The 22,884-nt window shown below is 40.1% G+C and overlaps 1 protein-coding gene and 1 long non-coding RNA gene across 4 annotated transcripts in view; one reads left to right on the top strand and one right to left on the bottom strand.

Moving 5' to 3' along the window:
• Positions 1 to 22,884, bottom strand: part of PAPSS1 (3'-phosphoadenosine 5'-phosphosulfate synthase 1) — a 56,944-nt gene that overhangs the window by 29,032 nt on the left and 5,028 nt on the right. For 2 of the 3 annotated variants that reach the window (XM_027636278.1, XM_027636277.1), the window contains exons 3-4: positions 21,595 to 21,664; positions 2,573 to 2,687 (exon numbers count right to left, since the gene is read on the bottom strand). In XM_027636278.1, coding sequence (XP_027492079.1) covers positions 2,573 to 2,687; positions 21,595 to 21,609 — 130 coding nt within the window. In that variant the 5' untranslated portion in view covers positions 21,610 to 21,664. Of the gene's footprint in view, positions 1 to 2,572; positions 2,688 to 11,343; positions 11,631 to 21,594; positions 21,665 to 22,884 lie in introns of those variants that run through there. The other variant, XM_027636276.1, reaches the window with a different exon arrangement.
• On the top strand, positions 13,184 to 18,028 carry LOC113943904. Its single transcript, XR_003526495.1, has 4 exons — positions 13,184 to 13,304; positions 14,708 to 14,822; positions 16,355 to 16,482; positions 16,595 to 18,028. It is a non-coding gene; the product is annotated as an uncharacterized LOC113943904 (long non-coding RNA).

The following is a 22,884-nucleotide window of genomic DNA, read 5'->3' as shown; positions in this document are numbered from 1 at the left end:
ACGGCAGTATAAAAAAAAGTAGCACTAGTGGGTGAAGAAAAATGTTTTCATCTTTATTAATGGTGATTAAGATTTATTCTAACTTTCAAAGAAAGAAGAAAAAGATAATCACACAAACTAGCAGTTTGGTATTACTTCCATGATAACAAGCATGTTCTAAGAAAACACAACTAAACTAAAAGAAAAGGAGTCATTGTATTGTTTCCTCTGGTGGGGGTTGGTCTCTTCTCCCAGGCAACCAACAATAGGACAAGGGGACATGGGCTCAAGCTCTGCCAGGGGAGGTTTAGGTTAGATGTTAGGAAGAAATTCTTTACAGAGAGGGTTATCAGGCATTGGAACGGCCTACCCAGAGAGGTGGTGGATTCACCATCCCTGGAGGTTTTTAAAAAGAGATTGGACGTGGCCCTTAGTGCCATGATATAGTAATTGGAGTTGGATCAGGGGTTGGACTTGATGATCTTGGAGGTCTTTTCCAACCCAATCTATTCTATGATTCTATGATTCTATGATTACTACCAATAGCCAACTCAGTTTGCTAGCCTTCCCTCCTCCCCATCTTTTTTTTTTCTTTTCTTTTTTTCCCTTTCATGTGTGTGTGGAGGTTGTGGTAAGTTCACTGATGATTTAGCAAGTTGAATCAGCTCAAGGTTTGCTTGAGCAAGCACTACCACTTGTGCAAGACAAGAGAAGAAACACAAGGCAGAAAACAGAACAATCTTCTTTTGGCAGCAATTAAGTACACCCCCATCACAGAAAATAAACAGATAGTTGAAAATAAGATTACAACAACTTAGTCATTTACTCCTCACTGATGCGGTCTTTGACTTGCCATTTTTGTCCCCACATCTAGCTTGCTATTCACTCAAATGCTCTAGCTTTTCACACACCATTTGGTCTTTAACATGCAATGAATTGCAAAAGTTAAGGTTATACATTAACGAATTTTAAAACGAGCTGACAAGTCTTTAAAATAACTTGCACTCTCAAAATTGCATATTATTTTGCAAATGAAAACAGTGTTTTTCCATATTTTTGACACATTCCTCAGGGTTTTGTTTACTAGGACCCTCTGACTCAACATTCATTAGAACTGAGCTCTCACATAAAGGCTGGCTTAAAAATGAAAAACAATCTCTGAAAGAACTTTCCATACACTCCCACCCCATGAGTGCTGACGAGGTGAGAGAATCTTGGAGTTTACCAACATTTCATCTGTTATTCCAACACCTCACAGAGTGTTGAAGAATCATGTTTGCACAGCTCTAGAATGGTTAATATTACTTACCATGCCTACTGTCCTTTTCACTCCCTAACATTACTGCTCAAACACTTTCAATAACCCAGCTTCCCACACACACTTAATACCTTACCACCACCCTTCTTCCTGAAGGAAAGGAAATTGAGCATTAAGATTACACTTGTTTTAAAAGAACATTGACTGGAAAATGTTGCCATGTAGATAACTGAGAAAACATTTTTATCATGACTTTTTTCAAAGTGATATTAATGAATTACCAGGAGAAACAGAAAGGTAGCCTACCAGGTCATTTGAGCATTGAGAGACAGCCTGGAGCTATGTGACAGAAACAGGGAGAGAAAGGGCTCCATTCTTTTACCAAAGAAATATGTGACAGCAAGCTACTGTCTCAAATCTGTTTGGAATGACTCTCAGCAATTTGTTATCAACTACTGCTTTACATTTCACTAATGCTAGTGGAAACAAATTTTACGTAATGTAGTAAGTTTCTCTAATACTCTGTCAAGATCTTTTGTGTCACAATACAACAGTGCTTTAAATGGTTTACAAACCAATCACATCACACATTTTGTTAGATTTATTTTTTATTTTCAGTTTTAACTAAAAGTGACTTTAAAGGAAATATATAAAAGCTTCCAAGAACTTTGAAAGGCAGAACAAAAAAATTCCCTCACAGTTATGAAATAAAACTGTCCTCCAGAATTATTTACCCCCTCTTTTTACAATCAAAACAATTCAGAGAAAAAAACCCACAGAGTTGATTTCAAAAATAGCTCCCAGTATGCATTGCCTCAACATGCAATTATTTTCCAAAGGCACATGTCTATACCAAAAAGTTATTTCAACCCAAGGAGACAAGAACATTCCAAAGAGAAGAGCCCTCTAAAGAATCGATTCAGAAATACAGACTCTTACCAAAAAAAGGTTAGGTTTCATTTGTTAATAATGGACAGTACAAAGAGCCAGAACTGGATAAAAAAAAGGGGGAAAAAAAAAGAAAATAAATGAAACACCCATACACAGAAAATAAAACCACCAAACCTCTCCATACATTCCCAAATTCAACCAGAATTAAGTAGCAGACAGTATCAAGAAAAACAACCCTCCCAGTGCACTGAAAAAAATGCATTCTCAAATTACTATCTGTCCCAAAGCAATTTCCTGCTAGTCTACCTAAAAATAGTAATAAAATTGCATCAAGGTCTTAGATTTCACAAACATTCAACTGTGCATGCAAAAAGGAGCTACAGCTAAGTAGTTTTTCAGAAGAGTAACTAAAACAAAAGGATCCTCAGTAATCCATGACTGTACCTGTTAACCAGACTGTGCATCCACGAAAACCACTTCTTGTTCCTACCACTTGGCCTCTTTTATTCCTGCTGACATGATGAGCTTGGTAGGTAACATTGGTTGCCCTTTGCATTCCCTATAAAAGAAGAAGTTTGTTAGGTCTTTAACTTCTAAAGGGTGAGTTGGCAAACCATATTGAAACTTAGTCACGGACACAAATAAAGACTTGGAGGCAGGAAAATGGAATTAAAAACAATACCAATTCCATCAGCTGCTGAACTGGTCAAAGGAGACACATGAAATTAGAAGTGTCACCCATAGCAAATCACATCCCTTGTGCTCCTTCTGTGAAGCTTGGGATTGACAGGTCAATGAACTACTACTTTTGAATACAACTTGTTTAAGAAAAATCAACTATAAAAAGAGATGAACTGCTAGAGCTGCTAGACTTGACTTCTACTCAAGTAATTCCATGGATCTGCTCGATATAGCACCATGGGATAAAGCCCTGGATGGAAGAGGGGACCAAGAAAACTGGTTGATATTCAAGGATCACCTCTTCCAAGCTCAGAGGTGATGCATCCCAAAAAGAGGAAGTCAGGCAAAAAAAGCCAGGAGACCTGCATGGATGAATATGGAACTCCTGGGAGGGTGGAAACAGGGACAGGTAGCCTGGGAGAAATAGAGAGAAAATGTCTGAACAGTCAAAGATCAGGTTAGGAAAGCTAAAGTCCTGACAGAATTAAATCTGGCCAGGGATGTCAAAGGCAACAAGAAAAGCTTCTCTATAGGTACCTTGGTGATAAAAAGAAGACTGGGGAAAATGTGGGCCCTCTCTGGAAGGAAAAGGGAGACTTGTTACCCAAGACATAGAGAAGGCTGAGGTACTCAATGACTTTTTTGCCTTGGTCTTCACTGACAAGTGCTCCAGCCACGCTGCCCAAGTCACAGAAGGCAAAGGCAGGGACTGGGAGAATGAAGAACTGTTGCCCACTGTAGAAGACCAGGTTCGAGACCCTCTCAGGAACCTGAAGGTGCACAAGTCCATGGGACCTGATGAAATGCATCTGTTGCTCCTGAGTGAACTAGTGGAGGAAGTGGCTAAGCCACGATCCATCATATTTGAGAAGGCACAGCAGTCTGGTCATGTTTGAAAAGGAGGAACATAATCTCATTTTTAAAAAGGGAAATAAGGAAGACCTGAGGAACTACAAACCCATCAACCTCATTTCTCTGCCCATCAAGATCAAGGAGCAGAAGCTCCTGGAAACTGTGCTAAGACACAAAAAAATAAGGAGGTGATTTGTTACAGCCAACATGGCTTCACTAAGGGCAAATCATGCCTGACAAATTCAGTGGTTTTACAGTGTTAGTGGATAATGAAAGAGTAACTGATACCATCCACTTGGACTTGTGCAAAGCAGACGACACTGCCCCACATTACATCCTTGTCTCTAGACTGGAGAGACACATATTTGATGGAGGGAACATTTGGTGTATAAGGAATTAGCTGTACGGTCACACTCTTAAGAGTTGTGGTCAATAGCTTGATGTCTAAGTGGAGAGCAGTGACAAGTGCTGTTCCTCAGGGGTCAGTATTGGGACTGGTACTGTTTAACAACTTTGTCAGTGCCAGGGACAGTAGGATTGAGTGCTCCCTCAGCAAGACTGGCAACAACACCAAGCTGTGTGGTGCAGTTGACATGCTGGAGGGAAGGGATGCCATCCAGAGGGACCTTGACAGGCTTGAGAGGTTGCCTGTGTAAACCTCAAGAAGTTCAACAAGGCCAAGTGCAAGGTCCTGCACCTGGGTCAAGGCAATCCCAAGCACAAATACAGTCTGGGAAGAGAATGGATTGAGAGCAGATCTGGGCAGAAGGACTTGGGGATGACAAGCAGCTAGACATGATCCAGCAGTGTGCACTTGCAGTCCAGAAAGGCAACTGAACCCTGGGCTGCATCAAAAAATTCGTGAGCAGCAGATCAAGGGAGGTGGTTCTTCCCTTCTATTCTGCTCTTCTGAGACCCAATCTCTGATGCTGCAACCAGCTCTGCAGCCACCAACAAAAGAAGCACACAGACCTGTTGGAGTGAGTCCAGAGGAGGAAACAAAGAGGCTCAGAGGACTGGAGCACCTCTCCTGTGAGGACAAATTGAGAGAGTTGGAGTTGTTCAGCCTGGAGAAGAGAAGGCTCCAGGGAGACTTTACAGCAGCCTTCCAGAACCTAAAGGGGGCCTACAAGAGACTTGGAGAGTGACTTTTTACAAGAGCATGTAGGGACAGGACAAGGGGGAATGGCTTTAAACTGACAGAAGGTAGTTAAGATTAGATATTGGGAAGAAATTTTTACTGTGAGGGTGGTGAGGCACTGGAAAAGGTTTCCCAGAGAGGCTGTGGATGCCCCATCCCTGCAAGTGTTGAAGGCCAGGTTGGATGGGGCTTTGAGCACTCTGGTCTAGTAAGAGGTGTCCCTGCCCATAGCAGGGGGATTGGGACTAGATGATCTTCAAGGTCCCTTTTCAACCAAACCATTCTAAGAGTCTGTGTTTTTATGAATTTAAGTCTAAGAAGATCAAATGGATTCTCCCTTTTTCTGAGCTAAAGGTTTCTATCATAAAACAGCCAAACACTGGTTTATTTTTAACTCTCAAGAGACATTTTCATTGCAAACTGTGTTTGTCTCTTCAAAGTTTGAGTTCAGCAGACACTTCCAAACTACTTTGCCTTTATGTATGGTATCTTCAATCTCCAGAAGAGAGAATTTATCATAGATTCTAAATATTAAAAGAAAGTACTATTTCTAAGGAACTTATTAAAGAATTTACTTTAAAAGATGGGCTTTTTGTAACATAATTTTAATTAAAACAAAGTTGGTTACAGAGTTTCTTAAAATTATTAATCATAATGACCTGCTCTACAAATATCTTCAGTAAGATGACACCACTGTCAAACACATTTCACAATCCAAAGTCAGGGAGCCCTCAGGAAGATTAGCCTTGGCATTCCCTTAGGCTTTAAAGGTATCTAACTACATGAACTTTGTTTGTAAAAGATCAAGACCTTAGACAGCCAGACAGAGTATGAACAATCAAACAAAAGAGAAAGCTTTAAAAAAAGGGGGTGAGTGTGTGTTTGAGGTGTGAGAGGGATTAGTGGATGTGTAGTGCTGCTTTGACTTCTCGTGCTTACAGACATATTGCAAGATATTTGCACTATCTTCTCCTCCATCATTGTGTCAGTGCCAGTTGAAAATGAAAACACACAGTATATTTAATATAAAAGAAAGAAGGGAGTATATTTCTCTATGGAGAACTAATAGAGAGCTGTTCATAGGTTTAGAGGGAGACATCACAAAATAGAGCTAAGAGAAAAATGGTATCTACTTGTGGCTTCAAGGACTGCTGCTACATCATTCTTCTATTCAAAAGTTTATAACTTCATTGGAAGTCAGGAATTTATGTGATTGTAAGTCCCCAATTTTATACACAACTATAACAATAGTTAATACAAATAGAAACTCAACATAGGAACCAATGTTCAAGATTTAAATGCAATAACTATAATTCAGTTGTGATAGTCCAGCAACCATAAGAAACCATGACCTGTAAACAGGTTATAATCACAAAAAATGAAGTTATATTTGCTGATCATGTTATCTTCAATTAATTTTTCTCCCAAAACAGAACTGTTCTGTGCACAAAGTCATTGCAATATGGCCAACTAAAACCAAAAGTCAAAAAAAACAAAGTCTTTCTTCTTATAGTAGAAACAATTACACGCTACATAAAACTGGAGATTTCAGTGAGTAAATGCATAAATTGTGGAATTAAAACCAACAAAAATAATTTAAGTACTTCAATTAAAAGATATACCATGCATAATGTACACAGCCATTCAAACGAATACAGTAATAGCAACATTCTTTCTCATTAATTCCAGTTGTACTGGATTGTACCAGGCACTGGACAAATAGTAGACAGTCTCAAAGCACAGATCTCATGCCACTGTCTCAGTTAGCTCTCTTACATTAAGACATAAAAACACACATGCTTTGCTTTTGACTCCTGACAATGAGTCTATTATCAGACTCATATTTTGGAGGTCAAATGTCTCATCCAAGGAGACTTCTTCCAGTCCACATTCCATAACATCAGTTTTCTTTGTTTTCCAGAACTAAGAAAGCTGCTCTGAAACCGATCAGGGTACTACACTAGGTTTACAAAACACAGGAAAAGATGAGGAAGCAGGCCAGAGGGATTCTTAAAATGATGAAAAACACACACACAAAAAAGGTATTAATAACAACTTAAAAGAGATGACAAATCACAGCAAGGAGAAGGCCAACAGATTGCTGGAAGACAAGGCACACAAATGCAACAGAGCAGCCAGCAGGCTCAGCAGTGGGACAATAATCTATATGTACTTCAGAAGCATCTAAGACTAAAGGTTAAAGTGCCCAAACAGTCTGCACGCATACAAAAACACATTCGATGCTGCCAGCCACCCCACCTTCTGTATCTGCATATCTGCACACAAACAAGACAGCTCAGTGCTACTCCTGGGCAAAGCAGTACCAAAATCCCCCTTATCTTCCAACAGAAAACCACTTTTTATAGATGTGCTCTAAAAAGTTAATAATTTAGCAAGCCATTCTCTGTTTCTGAGGAAAAAAAGAAAAGCAGTTGCCTAATCCTGTCCACTTTGCTTCTAAATGATTTGCTACTACCACTGAGCAACTAAAGCTGAACATTAGATCTTCAACAATATAAGTTTTTAATTACTGTCCCTGACATGTACACTTACTACCCATACTGATGTGGCACAGAAAAATATTCACTGGATCATACTGGTTATGCTCTTAAATTATTTAGCCAGTCTTCAAACTCTACTACATAAAATCTGATGACTATCAACTGATGAAATTAAATGGCCATCCAAAATGATATCAGAAATATAGTCATTTCCTCTTACACACTGTCAAAGCATCACTCACCTTGGAGATCTGTATTACCAATGTTAAAAGAAATTAAACATAAGAAAATGTGTAATAGAAAAACTCGGTGTAATGCACAAGTACCCTTTGAAAAAGCTATTTTAAAATTCTTAGCCTATTATATTCACTATAATAGTCACTACTGAAAGGACACACTACATTTTTGTAAAAGGGCTACTGAAAAAAGGGCACTAATCACAAAGGTTTTCTGCTTTTTTACAACCGTTGGATATTTCCTCTCTGACATGCCCACAAAAATACGTCTTCCACCCTGAGATACAAATTTAGTGCATCTGCATTACTTCGAAAAATCCTGCATGTTAATATTTTCCCTCCTACTCAACACGTTAAACACAAATAATGCTTTACTCCACTGTGATTCATTACAGTTTGCTTCACGTGAAATCTGAGTTGCTGAAACAGGTTAATATCTTTGTCCTGAAGTAAAAAAGGAACATTAAAGAAACAAGCCTTTCATAGATGTTCACTGGAGAGCTACAATCATAAGAAAGCAAGGAAGGATGACTCTGCAGTTTATTTTTTCTGGCATAAAGGTAAAATTTTAGTTTTGCAGGTAGTTGTCCAGGGAAATAAACACAGACATCCAAAAACCACAGAAACAAAAGAAAGAAAGATGATGGGGGTCAAATGGAAATAGTCTGTCACTTTCTCTATGTACAGATTTGCTGAGATAGACGACCTAATTTTTTTATTATCTTTCTTGATATTTTGCCAAGTTGCATCTATAATTTTTCTTTACCAAAGCCAAACCAGACTATTAGCGCCTAATAACTTTGATGTAAGAACTCAGATAGGCATCCAGATGAAGAAAAGCAAACCCAAGTTGCAATGCCAAGATCAAAAAACAGCCAAAAGAAGAGATTATTGATTTATTGTTTCATAGTTAATAGACAGATGGTATATACACTGGCATAAACTGAAGTTATTCTTCATTACTTCAGAGTAACAACGAAACATTGTGCTTTTACAGTCACTTCACATTAAATTTTAACTTATCACAAAGCAAGACCTCTGGGGAAGGAAGTAAATCTTTCCATGGCAAGCAGACACACCCCGAGATACAGCATCAACTTGAGACAGTTTTGAGGTTGGAAGTATCAGGAAGGAACTGTGTATACAAACTGTATATACTGAAGAAGCTGTGACTAATTCCAATGTTCTAGGATGACATCGTTGGTTCTCCAAGCTAAGAACTCCCATAAGCTCACAAAAGCACACAAGTAGCCTCATCTCTGAATTGCAGTCTTACTTTTAGTGCCCTTCTCATTTCCCAATCATCACAGATTTTTTTTTAAGCTATTTGCTAACTTGCTCACCATATGCCTCTGTTATCAGGGATACCCTGATAACAACACATTTTTATGACGTTTATTCTTCACCTCTGATAATTCAACCAAAGCTTTCTTTTTTCCCTCCAAACTGGCTCAACGGCCAAACAGCAACTCAAGCAGATGGAACATTGCCCATTTTCTTTGTCTACATACGAACACAAGCAAGGAGAACAGATATAGTTCCAACACAAAAATTCAACTACCACTGACACTAAAACTGCATATTTACATGAGGTTTCAGTACCTGCTTACCAAAAGATCTGCCAGAAATACCTTCCAGTAGTTACTGTCTCAAATTCTGGTTTGAAAATTTGTGCTTTGACTTGGACAACTGTGCTTGGGAAAAGAAAGGCAAGCCCAGAAATTATATCTGAGCAATAAGATCCTTTAGTCTTTTAAAAACCTAACAATTCCCCAAACCGTTTTCTAACATAGCCTACAGCACTACATTTTCTCCCACTAACAACAAAAATTCTTACTTTGATTCTCACAATGCCCACTGGAAAGCAGTTAGCCACCTTTGCATGTAGCACCACCCAATGTGCCAAATGCACACTCTCCTGCCACTTACACAGACTATATCACCCTCACCAGATGCTCTAAAGCTGGGACAGTTTCAAAAATCACAGCAGCAGAAATCAGCCAGAATCTTCTACAGTACTGTGTATACAAGCAACTCAGCGTTGACCATACTACAAGGAGTGTATTTTCATGTGCCACCTGCTGCACTAACAGCATGACCAAAGGCAGAGACAGCCTGTTCACCAGTGGACTCACTGGCTGGCATCAGAGGAGATGGACAAGAAACAAAGCCAGAAGTTACTCCATTGAATATGCTCTCAAGAACAAGAATTGGAGCAAGTTCTCTTTAGGAGTTACCTGCAAAATGATGCAACACTTGTGTTAGGAATTCAAGCCACTCTAAAGAAAGTGTTTCAAATGTCTTCCTATCAAGCTAGTGTAGTGGCAGTGTCTGCAGCTACGTTATGTGCTGCTCTGTAACTGGGGAGTTTGCTGTGCTCAGAAGGGGGCTTGGCAATGGCACTTCCACAGAGAGAGGTGTATTTTGAATGGCACTGGACACACAGAGAGATTTTGGAAGACAAGGCTCTGCCTACTCTCCTAGGGGCTGCCGATTCCACTAGGGTATAATAGGTTGCTTTGACTTTGCTCTCAGCTGAACAGACACAGAGTCAGAAGTGCCAGAACATTTGTCTGTGGAGCATGTGAATCAGCAGCATTTTTGTTCCTGGTGAAGCTTCTTGGTTTATAAAGAGCATTTCAGTTGAGGTCTTCTGAAGAAAAAAAGGAGAAGCGGAAGACTTCCTCTGCTTGCCACGTAACATAGAGGGGGTTGCTAACCTCAGCTGAACTCAGCAAATACTTAAAAGTCTGTTAATGTATTTCCCTGGTTTGGACAAATCCATCTTGGCTTTGCTTATGACAAATGAAATAATCCAGAGGAACTTTTTAAATACACTTTGTTACCCCCATCCAGACATCGTCTATTTCATTATCTTCTACACATCTGATTTTGCTTTTTCCTTGAGCAAATTGAAAGAATGTAACTTACCAATTACCCTCTTATGTAAACAAGTGTGAACTTGTACACAGCGGGGGAGGCTTGGACAGGCACATCTACCAAACAGTTTTTAGTACCATACCAACTTCCCCGTTTTTCAGGCAAGAGTTCCTTTTAATAGGAAAGGCATGGCCTGTACAACTCACAGCAAGACTTCAAAGACTGATTTACACTCTTATGTTCATATCAAATGTTTTCTGGATCTTATGTCTCGCCTGTTTCAGCTCAGCATTGGTTGAAATAAATCGTACTTTTTTTTTTCCCACTTGTCTTGCATCATCGAAACTATCAAATGTTCTCAAAGGCCTGCAATGTATCTTCTAAATAGCTGCATTTTGGTCTTTGCTGTAAACCGATCTTCCCCCACCTTTATGAACAAGAATGAAGGCTTTGGTTAGTTTTTTTTTAAGCCCTGTCTCGACAGTTTTCCACATCACACCCGCCATACAAAGAACCTCAGTCTTTGGCCAACCCAGGTTTATGAATGGCCACATTGTACATCGCATTCTTAAGCCTTCCTTCTTCCAAGACGCTGGAAGCCGAGGGCTCACGGCGGAAGAGCCTCCAGGCGCCCGGTCCCCTCCGGAGGGGCTTCCTGCCCTTCCCCAGAGGAGCCCCCACGGCGCTCCCGCCGGGCTCCACGGCCGGGCTGCCGCTGCGCTACCGGGCTCGGACCGCCGCGCCCTCTGCCCCGCATCCCTCCCCGCCCGGAGCAGGGAGCCCCCCGTCCCGGCTGCCGCTGCCGCCCACTGCCACATCACCATGGAGCTCGGCCGCTGCTTCCTTCCTTCCTTCCGTCTTTCCTTCCCTCTGCTCTCCCCCCGCACGCCCACCTGCCCGCAGACCCGCCGCACGCCCGCTCACCCAGCTCGGCACCCTGTTGCTCAGTTTGACTTTCTTGCACTGGCTCTCGGGCAGCTCCATGACCGCGGGGGCAGCGAGAGGAGGAGAAGGAAGGGAGGGAGGAAAACGCGCCTTTCCCGACTGATGCTCGGCGAGGATGAAGCCGCTGCCGCCGAAGAGCTGTGCCGTCTGCGCACACCCGCGGCTCGGCCAAGGGTGGTGCAGGGAGGAGCCGCTGCTCGGCGGCAGGGAGGGAGGGAGGGAAGGACAGAAGGAGGGAGGGAGGGAAAGAGAGAGGGAGGGGAGGGGAGGAGAGCAGGGAGGGACGGCGGCAGGAGCGCCACACGCGCGTGCGCTGTGCCGTGACGCGCCCGGGGGGCGGGGACCGCGCCAGGCGCCACTTCCGGCGCGGTTGCAGCTGCAGCTGCTGCTGTCCCTGTCCATGTGTCTGCCCCTGTCCGTGTCCACGTCCGTGTTCCTCTCCTTCTCCACGTCACGGCCCTTGGCCATGTCCTGCCCGTGTCCCTGCCACTGCCCGCGACCCGGCCCTGCGCCCACCAACGCAGCTCGCCTCATTCGAGAGGACATAGTCTTGAGCTGTGAGGAGAGGACATAGTCTTGCGGTGCATCGAGGGAGGTTTAGGTTGGGTTTTAGGAGGAATTTCTTCACGGAAGGGGTGATTAGACGTTGGAATGGGCTGCCCAGGGAGATGCTGGAGTCACTGTCCCTGTAGGTGTTTAAGGAAAGGCTGGGCGTGGCACTTGGTGCCATGGTCTAGTTGACAAGGTGTTGTTGGGTCTCAGCGATCTCAGAGGTCTTTTCCAATCTAAATGATCCTGTGCTTCCCAGCCGCTCTCCGCTATGATATTAAGCTTAGGTGGCACAGTGGAGATGTTCTCTCTTGTGTGTGGTGCTCCCAACCTTCTCCAGTATCGTGCAGAGGAGAGGCTGTTCCACCCCTCAGGAAAAGCTGTGGGCCAGGGGAAGGTGTGGAGTGGCTGTTGTGTTATTCTGTGGCAGGGCAAGCTAAAGACACAGCCAGAGCAGAGCACTCTTTTCCCTGCCTTTGAAGTAAGATGGGGCTTTGCTGAAAAACCTTAGCTTGGAGGTGATGAAACTGAGAAGCAGTGGAGTTGGCATCAGTGGTGGTGCTGTCATGGGTGACTGGAAAGGCAAGGACTGCTTCGATTGAATCTCCCACCTTACAAAGATCTCCCCGGCAAACAAAGCTAATCTCGTGCTGTGCTCTAGGAAATGTCTCTTATTGTGAATTTAGAACCAGAAGTTCTTGGGTTCTTATTTCCAGAACTGAACTGCTCTAGCAGTCAGGTGCTAATCTTAAGGTGTAGACGATGCCATGCTAACAGGAGTGGCATTCGTTGTATAAATATTAGTCCATTTATGTTAGATCAAGGAAGGAAATGCTTTAGCACTTAAGTGCTAAAGGTGGAATGGTGCTGTAATTACAGGAATTACATGTACTGTAAAAACATTAGTCTATCCCCAATCTATCTTGTAGCATGTTTGTTCTCTGATGGTTTAAACAGAAAATAAAAAGGCCCTCTTTGTGGATCAATGTTTACTCCTGCTATATCAGAAAGACATCCTTCCAAAGAAACTAAGGTGTTGGTTTAAAAGCATGTATTGATATTCGGATTAAAATCTTAAAATCCTTATGCAAGGTAGATGATGTCTCTGAAATCAAGAAAAAATAGTTGGAAATGCTCTCAGGCAATTTGAAGGTCAGATGGAATGAATACAATGTAATTAAGAAATTTAAAAATTGCAGTTGTTTATTTAGGCTTGACTAGAACATTATACCACATGTTGTCTTGCAAGTAACTGTTCAACAGATGGTCCCTGGCTGTATTCTGACCATGACAAACAATGACAGAGCCAGGGCCTGGATTTTAATCAGCAAAATCTCCCACGCAATTGTCTCCCAAGCATGGAGAGAGAACCAGCGCAGTGCTGTGGAAAGGTGAGTTAAGAGCTTCCCCCTGTTGACTATAAAGCTATTTCTAGGGTGTCCTTGGTTACCTGTGCTTTGCACAACATTGTTTTACATGGCTTGAGAGTAATTCTCAAAGTTATTTGTGGTCACATTCTTTTTAAAATTCTACTGTTATTTTATTATAATTATTTTGATGAGATAGGTACTGTTCATTCTGCAGACTGAGAGACAGCAGTGGAAAGACGGTGTCTTTCCACTAAAAATTAAATCCAAAATAAAGGCAGCCCACCTAATTATGCAGCAGTGACTTCTTACAGGTCCATTTGGCTCCCTTGTAATACTCACTCATTGGCTGGGAGCAAAACAGCAGATTTTTTTAAATGGTCTGCATAGGAGTTTTGCTTTGGTCAGCTGCTTGCCAGCAAGGAGTCCCATCCCATCATGGGATCTTTCTTGCCACCTACTTTCTGAAGAAATGTTGTTGGATTCTGATTTGAAGGTTGAAAAAACAAGGCTTTGAGCACAGGTGAAGTTTTAGGCAATGGTATTTAGAGTTTGAAAAACTGAAAGAAAAGAAAGTGCAGTTGTATTAATTAGCATGTATGCACAATACTGTCCAAACAGGTTGAAGGCAGGGAGCTGCATGATTCCTTCCAGAAAATGTTGAAAAAGACCTGATGAACGGACCATATACCAGTGAAATGTGAAGTATGTCTGCAAGTACAGACACTATTGGTCAGACAATGACATAATCTTAGAGGTGATAAAAAACTGTTTCTGAACAGCAATTCCTAAAACAGATCACCTTTTATGATTACATTAACATTCTAAAATAATGTATACATATATATGCATATATAGTATAGTAGAATACTATAGCAAAAGCACACATTTAGATAAGGTACATCACAGCATGGGAGGAACCACCACTACAGTGTTTCACCAGACATCCTGTCCCAAGATGTCAATTGAAATAAGAGAGATAAATCAAGCTTTAGGATTCAAAATATTCAAAAACATTGGATATTAGGAAAAAAATCTTCACTGAAAGGCTGCTCAGACATTGTAACAAGCTGCTCAGAGAAATAGTGGAATCACCATCCCTGGAAGCATTCAAAAAATGTGTAGATGTGGCGCTTGATGACATGATTTAGTGGTGCTAAATGGCATGGCAGTGTTGGGTTAACATTTGGACTCAATGAACTTACAGGTCTTTTCCAACCTCAATGATTCTATGATTCTATAAGATTATTTTGAATAGCTTCCAGACATCAATTATAACATAAAAGGAATGTCTGAATTAGAATTGACTATAGACTAGAGATGAAGTATTCTCTAATAATTTCATTTAATACTTAATGGTTAAACACTGACCACCTACTTGTATATGACTGATATACAAACCTAGAAATACCTTATCTTATTTCTAGGAAGAAAAACAGTATTAATGAAGCATTCTCTAGAATCCACCTACAGTTGTCACTTACAATAAAATGAATGAGAAATTAGGGGAGAAATTAATTTAATATTGGAATTGTTCCTTTGGTAAGCATAGTGATCAAACTCTGTTGACATGTCATGCTCATGTAAAGATGCATCTATTCTTTTTTTTTTTTTTCTTGCAAAATATCCAGAGCAGAGTAACTCAGGTAGTCATGCAGGCTGTCTGCAGTTTTGCTCCTTTTTTTTTTTTTTTTGAAAGATAGCATTTTCAATGTAGATTATGCTGCCTACATAGAAAAGGCTCATCACTGTTCTGTCAGCAGAGTTTCCAAACTTTATTTCTCACATAAATCATTTTTCTTTTGACACCATTCTAGTAAACAAGAGCTTTGGAATGTCTTTTAAAGAGATAAAACATTTTGTTTAAGTTCCTTTCAAATATCTCTCAACACTAGAAATAGGGCCATGAAGCAATCTCTGATGGCTTTTAACCATAAACTCCTTATTCACTGGTCTCCTGTTGGAGGTGCTATTTTTCCTCTGTCACCAGGTTTGTGTAGTGGAAAAGATGACCGTCAAAAGCTACCTGAGATTAACAAAATTATCATGTGGATACTTGCCCTGTAGTGCAGCTTGGGTTGCAGACATATGCTCATCTACATTCAAAATAAAATATAGGAAGTCCTGTGTAAGTCCCATAGGTCAAAGATGGGAATAGAGGAGATATTTCTGGGAACCTTTTCTATCTTTAGCAAAAGCTTTTTATAAATTTGTTAATAATTGGACTGATATGTATGTCCAGCAGAACAGTGTGGCACAGCCGTTTAAAGAAGCCACAAAGAAAGATCAGCAGAAATGCTGATAAAAACCCTGAGTGATGAGAATACCACTTGTTTTCTAACATACTGCTGAATGTTTAACTCGGACTTCCTTTCATGTCCCACAATACTGAGGATTAGAGCTCCCAATTACGTTGCAAGTATTACATCTGCTGAGTTTGCTCTTTAGACAAATAAACTCACTCCATATGCCATCAGTGTTCAGAATGAAGTGATCTGTTTTGGCCAGAAGTGAGAGATGATGGTTGGTGGCCAGTTTCAGGTAGTACAATGATGTTATGAGAAGCTGAACAGATGTCATCAAAGTAACAGGATATACTCAAGGCTGTGTTGGATGATGGAAGGGTGTCTCTGACAAAGTTCAGAGGTAGATTGAGGAAGGTACTGGCTAGGAAAGAGAAAGAGCTAGGGGCAGTGCAGATGCTAGAACTCGGGCTTAAAACTTCTGCAGAGTTCCCAGGGTGCACACATTATAAGGTGAAATAAAATACGATTTTAACAGTGACAGAGGTAGAGCAAAATTGCATAGAACACAGTTTTGAAAAAATCTGATCCTTATGCTCCATCTTTTGCAGCTCTATCAAGCTGGCATTTCAACTGGTGTAAAAGCTGTGATGAATGACCACTAGAGGTCATTCATTGAATAAGAAATAATTCAGGCTTTCAGTTGGCTGGTTTGCTGACTTGGGGTTTATTTGTTTTGTTCTTTGTCATTAACATAAAGAAAGAGTGAACTTTACAAGAGAGCTAAGTACTAGATTTCTGAAGATAACTGACTATCCATGTTCTCCACAGGTCCTCAGTGATTGTAGGTAGCCCTATGTGACTGCTGACATTTTCAGGAGTGCTAATGAATTTGATTGGGAACTAGACATACACCTAGAAAACTGAATACTTTGCTGTGTGCTTCTTTGTGTGTTTAGGTAATTAACACCTTAAAAAAATCCGGTCCTAATTCCAGTGCTCAAAACTTCAGAAATATTTATCTGTTTGACAAATGTCTATTTTCCACATAACTGTCTATTTTAAATTTAGGTACTATATAGTTTCACCCTGTTTTTGGCAGATAGAAGAAAGAAAATGTGTACTGCTTATTTAAACATCAGGAGTAAAACTCATAAACTCTAGACAGAAGGATCTTCACTAGTGAAGCAGAACTAAAGACAGTACAACTTTGAAGGTTTTTTCCCCTTTCTATTAAAGCCTCTGTTCAACATTTGAAGAAAAATACTTTTTTTTTCCCTTTCTTTTTCCACATCTCGGCATGTGACATTAAATGTGGGGGAAAAAAATCTCTTGGCAAATCTGTAAATAAGCTAAACCTGGTGGGATCTCTGAAGTAGGAATGGAACAGAAGAAGGTTATCAGGCAGGAAGATCAGAAGATGCTTAGAGAAGAAAACTAGAAGGATCAGCAGTTACACCTCCTGTCAGGTGAGCAAAAGAAAAGGAAGTTCTATGCAACAGTTCTTATACTAAAGCCAAAGAAGGATGAGCACTTCTTAGCTATGATCCTGGTAGGAGAGACAAGCTGAGAATGAAAGTGAATGTGAACTAACGGTTTGTTTTCTTAGGGATAAGAACATACAGAGGACTTTCACTCTTGTCAACAATCCTAGGACATAATGTCCCTAGGGCTGTTTTTGCCAAAGCACGACTGTTGAAAAGGAAGTTCCTTCCAAGAGTAGATGGTTTTCAACTAAATAAATACATTGTACATAAAGATTTGCCAAGTAATTTCTAAAGTCTCTGTACTATGAAATTGCTTTCTCACCAGCGACAAGTATTCTACCACTTTGTTTGCTACTCACTACATACATAATTTATCTTAATGATTGTTTTTGTTATTAGAATTCAAACAAATCTTATTTAATGAGGAAGGCCCTTTCTCAGAATTATTTGTAATACAATTGGAAAGCGAGCCATTAGGGTGCTTTTCCATAATTTATTGCTCTTGGCATGCAAATCCACCTCCTAAGAATAACATGTTTAGGAGAAAAAGTATCTATCTCATCTTGAACACTAAATAGAGAGCTGTATCACACACATACCCACCTGTTGGAAACAACTGTAGCAGTCCCACTATCTGATTGCCGATGCAACCATGGCACATTTTGAGAATCTAACTGATGTTTACCCTAGGAATTATTTCTTCTGAAGAAATCTTCAGAAAAGCTACTTTAGTTGGCTTTAGGTAGCAGTTGGTTTAGTTAGCAGTTTTGGCAAATCCACATAATTTAAAGTTCTATTTTTTTCTAAATGGAATTAGCAAGTTCCGAGATAATTTTTAAATAGAATATTGCCCACAACATTAAAAGATGGGAAAAACATTCTGTATGAAAAGTGTTAAAAGTGTTGTACACATGGATACTAAAAGATAGATTAGTGAGTTGCCACAGAATCACTAAGCTTTGAAAGATAGCTTCGTAAGAATAACTGCTGAAAAAGTAAATTAAAGGTTTCCAGAAAAGTATGGTCTGCTCATTAGAAAACAGGACAAGGATCATGAAATTAATCCTGGGAGGAAAAAAGTAATTTATTCTTTTTACCTCTGGTATTTGTTGTTCAGTATCAGACCTGTTGACATACGTTTTGGAGGACTACCCAGAACTACTAAAGCCATGTAGACACCAACCATCCTTGAAAAATGAGTGCTTTTAATAGGTCTGCAAGATTATTACATGACTAAAGACTTTTGGTTTGTCATTCTGTGTTTCAGTTTCTCATTCTATAACATATGAATAATCATTCTTTTTACTGTAGCTACTTGATTTGAGGAAAAGTCTTTAAAACCAAAGACTTTTTATATACCCTAAATATTACTATGTGGATACATTAAATAAAGTTATTCTACCATGGTGGCATTTACTAGTGCAGAATTGTAAAATATATTTTGGTGGAGAACACCTAAGGGCCAAAGTTAACAGAGACTCAACACATTTCTGGTTCAGTTCAAAAGGTGCTTAAATCCAGCAACTCAAGAACAGGAAAAACACTCCTCTAATCTAAAATATTTAATCAAACTACAGACATTTTCCTAAAGGCTAAAAGTACTGAATTATTTACCAGATGTGCCACTCTGAAGCAGCTTTAACTGAAATACTTTCTTCTAGACATCTCCAAGGAATTTAGAATTCGTATTTTCCCAGAATAACTGCTTCAATCCCCAGTGGGGCGTATAGCCAACCAGCGTTACAAGCAGAGATGTTGCATGTTTTCTTGGTGATACCTCACCCCTGGAGCTGGGCACTTCCCGTGCCCCCCCTTCTGGTTAAAGGTGGCAGCAGCGACAGTCGGTTGTTAACTGACAGCTAACCTGGTTCCCAAGGAGCAATTTCTCAGCTCAGCGCCTCAGACAGATGCTTGTCTCAGCGTGACTTTACCGCGGCTTTGGTCAGTGATACAGAGAACAGCCTGTGAAGTGCTTGTACCACGATCTCTCACTGACTCAAGTTGAACAGATGATTAGTGCACTTAATCAAATCAAAAGGAGCTGAAGGTTTTAGCCCTTTTTAAGAGGCTTTCAGCCCAGTAGCTAACAGGATCAGTCTCTAAATGCTTGAGTAATAATTTATTTTCTTTTATTCCCTTTGATGTCTGAGAACAATGCTCTTTGATATGCTGACAAACACACCAGCAAAATTGAACTAGAAGAAAAACAGCAGAAAGTGCTGGAAGTTTAACTGTTCTTTCCTGTGGGTGCAGTCAGTTTTGGTCAGACACATTTATCTGGTCACCTTGACTCCTCTCTGACTCCTTAAAAATTTTCTCTTGTGACTATAAACAATGTAAAAAATTGGAGGAATAGTTTTATAAAGGTCTTGGAAACAGAGACCTTTCAGACCTTTTCAACTTTAAAAACTCACTGGAGCAATCTTTTGAATTACTCAAGTTCACTAACCATAGAGCTAAATGAGATCACAAGGATCACCCCTGAAAAAAGGTCTGGAATTATTGTTACTGTCTGAAAAAGACTCCAATATCTTGGACAAATTCTTCAACAAGCAGACCAGATGGGATTGCATCCAGAATCTGACATTTCATTCAGCAACAGCAGAAAATGTTTCCAGGCTCATACCTGTCTGCTCAGCAAAGCTTAAATTTTGAACTGAAGGAAAAAATTCTGAAAATCATAACCCTAAGAATGATGCCTTGGTGGCCTTCAGAACAGGATATATTGAGTCAGGAAAAGAATAAAAAGAGGTCCTTTCATTATCATGCAAAGAATGGAGAGAGAAAAGGAGGCAAAGAAACTAGGAGAGAAGATATATTCCTGGCAGGAAAGTTTTTCTGAAATGTCAGCCTGTAAAATGTCTCAATAAAAATGAATCATCACTTCATGAGCACTGTAAGCATTTGTCCTTATCATGAATCTTTCTCTGTTGTAATATCTTGCTGCCTTAAACAGTTCTAATCTTATCATTATGGAAGAGGGGCTGAAAAATTAAAAAATAATAAGAACTAACCTAAAAGGGCATTTTCACCCAAAGCAGGTAGAAGAACTGCAGGAAGAAGTCCTGTAATATTGAACAGATATATGAGAAATAAATAACCTGTTTTTATTGTAAGCAAATGAATTTAGTGGAAAAACAGAAGGGGGTGGGGTTTCGTTCGTGAAGCCTAGCCACGATGAGTTCCAAGGCGTTTTTTTAGGCGTATGGTGAAAGCTGTGAGGTAGAGGGTCCTGTCTGAAAGCTGTAAGGTGGAGGGTCCTGTCTGGGCCTGACGCCAGGGAACCTTTGCGGCCGGGAATAGGGCAAAGTATAAAAATAAAAATGTATTCTCTGCCACATGGCCGTCCATTGTGTATGGAGAGACCCCCCTGTACCGTACGGAGGGATACGTCACAAATCAATCAAGAGGGAAGGTAATACCCCCTCCCGAGTCCAAGAAATTACCTTTTAAGGTAAAAAAACGGTGGTCACTGAATATTTAACAGCTTATAGAACCGAAAGAATACAAAAAGCGCGATTTTCAAACGGTTGGTGTGCCTTTAGGTCCATGTGACTTGGAGCGCACCCAGCGCGCTGCAGTAAAGAACTTCTCACTACACTTTCCTTGTCCCACAGGTATATTTTTTCTGTTTTTAAATCTAAAGGAAGGATTTTTCCTACAGATAGACTTCTAGTAATCTGAAATAAAAAAGTACATTGCCTTTAGATACTGTTTTCTAAACACTAAATCTGCTACCTTGTAAGTAAAGACAGGTCATATTTTCGTTCTTTTGTGGCTCAGTAAGTCTTTGCCTTCACATCTATTTTATGCCCAGAAAACTGAAATATAGCCCCAAATGTCAAAGTCTTCTTGAAAGTGTGCTTTAACAAAAAAAGCCTGAAGAGCCAACAGCAGGCACAGGAATCAGATTGTTGAACTGTACGTTCAGTTTCAGAAGGAAGCATTAAAGTTTGCACCTCCCACTACAAACACAAATGAAGCACCTGGAGTCTCTTCAGACTCCAGAAGCTTAGCACATATCAGGCCCAGTGGACTGAGAGCAAACAGCACACTGGTAAGTGTCCAAGGGACAGACTGACCTGGTTTGTGGCAGCATTACCTCGTGTATTACATTGTGTTTCACTTGGTCATAAGAAGTGTGACTGCAGTTCGTTTGACCTTTCTAAATCTTTATAAAGGTTATGTCTGTATATGGCCCTTGAATCCCATGGTTTAATATGTATTTACTTGCAAGTTGATTCCCACAAAGGACTCAGGTAACGTTCAGCAGAATGCCTAATAGTAATTAGAGAAACCTTTATTTAGAGATTCATTTATTATTACTCAGAGTTGGATTGTAATGATATAAAATACAGTCATGAAGGAAAAAGAATGCTTCAACAGTGTGCTTTTGTTCTCTAGAAAGCTGTACTGCAGAACAGTTTTTCAGGATGTTACAGGAGAACGAAAAATAAAGCTCACAGTACTTTGAAAAAAAAGACAACATTTGAATGGGAGGAGCATCTGAATAGGAAGCAGAACAGAAGAAGTTAAATGAGGTAGAAAACAAAGAAAGCTTTGAATTTGTAAAGCAAGGTGTACCTCTGCCAGATTCATCAGTGTATTCGTATCCAAATTTTCCTTTATACAAAGCCTCTTATCTTCTGTTAGTCTGGAAATCAAAGTGGATGATCAAGATTAAATTACTTGAAATGGAAACATTCATATAGAGAGTCATCTTTTCAAAAAAACTTCCTTCCTGAGTAAATTTTAGAGACAAACATCAGTGCTCCATAAACATCATGGCAACACTTAACAGTGTTTACATACTTCCTGATAATTCTACACCATGGTTGTTTTGACTAGAAAAAATGGTTACATCTAGGTTTAACTTGCCACATGTAAGCACAGTCTGTATATCTCAACTGACAGTCAATAAAAAGAATGCTACCTAAATTCAATCTACTGTACAGAGTGGCAGAAGCATGAGGATTAGTTGGTTAGGTTCTAAGCCAAAAGGCTTCTATATAGAACTTTGATTTCAATAACTTCCCTAGGTAATTACACCTTGAGGCAAGGTGGCTTTAAAATCCCTCTCTGCAGGAGCTGGGCAGTACAGCAGAGTGAAGAGCATGATCTTCTTACTATAAAAGGGTGGAATATTGCCAAAGGACTATTTTATGCATATTTCTACAAACTGTTTGTTTGTTTGTTTGTTTCTTGGATTTTTTTGGGATGTGGGAGGAGGTTGTCATGCAGAATTTTGTCATAGAAAGGTAATCTACAGTGATCAGGAGAAGGGTCATGACAGGAAATACACATTTCTTGTTTATGTTTCTGTTTATGATTTCAATAGCCTCCAATTAACCAAAAATACAGCTCAGACAGAGATGAAGTTCCTTCTAACCGAATCATTCTAATTTTGCTTAATAAGTTTTTCTTTATCCTCTAGAGCATCTGCTTTATTAAATTTCTTTTGTTTAGGGATAGTATCTTCACAGCAAACTCGTTAGACTTCATTTCAACTCACGTTGATTTTAGTTGCTTAGCTTGGTGAAGTTGTTACTTGACTTCATCCAGAACATTTCGAAGCTGCACATGAACAGCTGGCTATCTGCTGTGGGGGAGGTTCCGCCTGATCCTGAGCCTTTGTGCCTAGTTAGTCCCTTTGATCTGGTTAAACTGACCTGTACCATAAAATTACTTGATTTCTTGCTGCCAGTCACATCCACCTTGCCTCATGGGCCTGGAACTATTTCCATTCTAAATATTTGTCTATACATATAGTTTTTCAATAGAGTTGTACTGATGAGTCCTCAGTGTGTGGAGACAGGATTTACCAGCAGAAGTTCTTGTTTCTGAGTCTGGTTTTAGATACTGGCTGTTCTCTTC

The sequence above is a fragment of the Corapipo altera genome, unplaced genomic scaffold, assembly GCF_003945725.1.
Source record: "Corapipo altera isolate COAL_440 unplaced genomic scaffold, ASM394572v1 22b, whole genome shotgun sequence".
Classification (NCBI taxonomy): domain Eukaryota; kingdom Metazoa; phylum Chordata; class Aves; order Passeriformes; family Pipridae; genus Corapipo; species Corapipo altera.
This window is presented reverse-complemented; position numbering and strand designations above follow the sequence as displayed.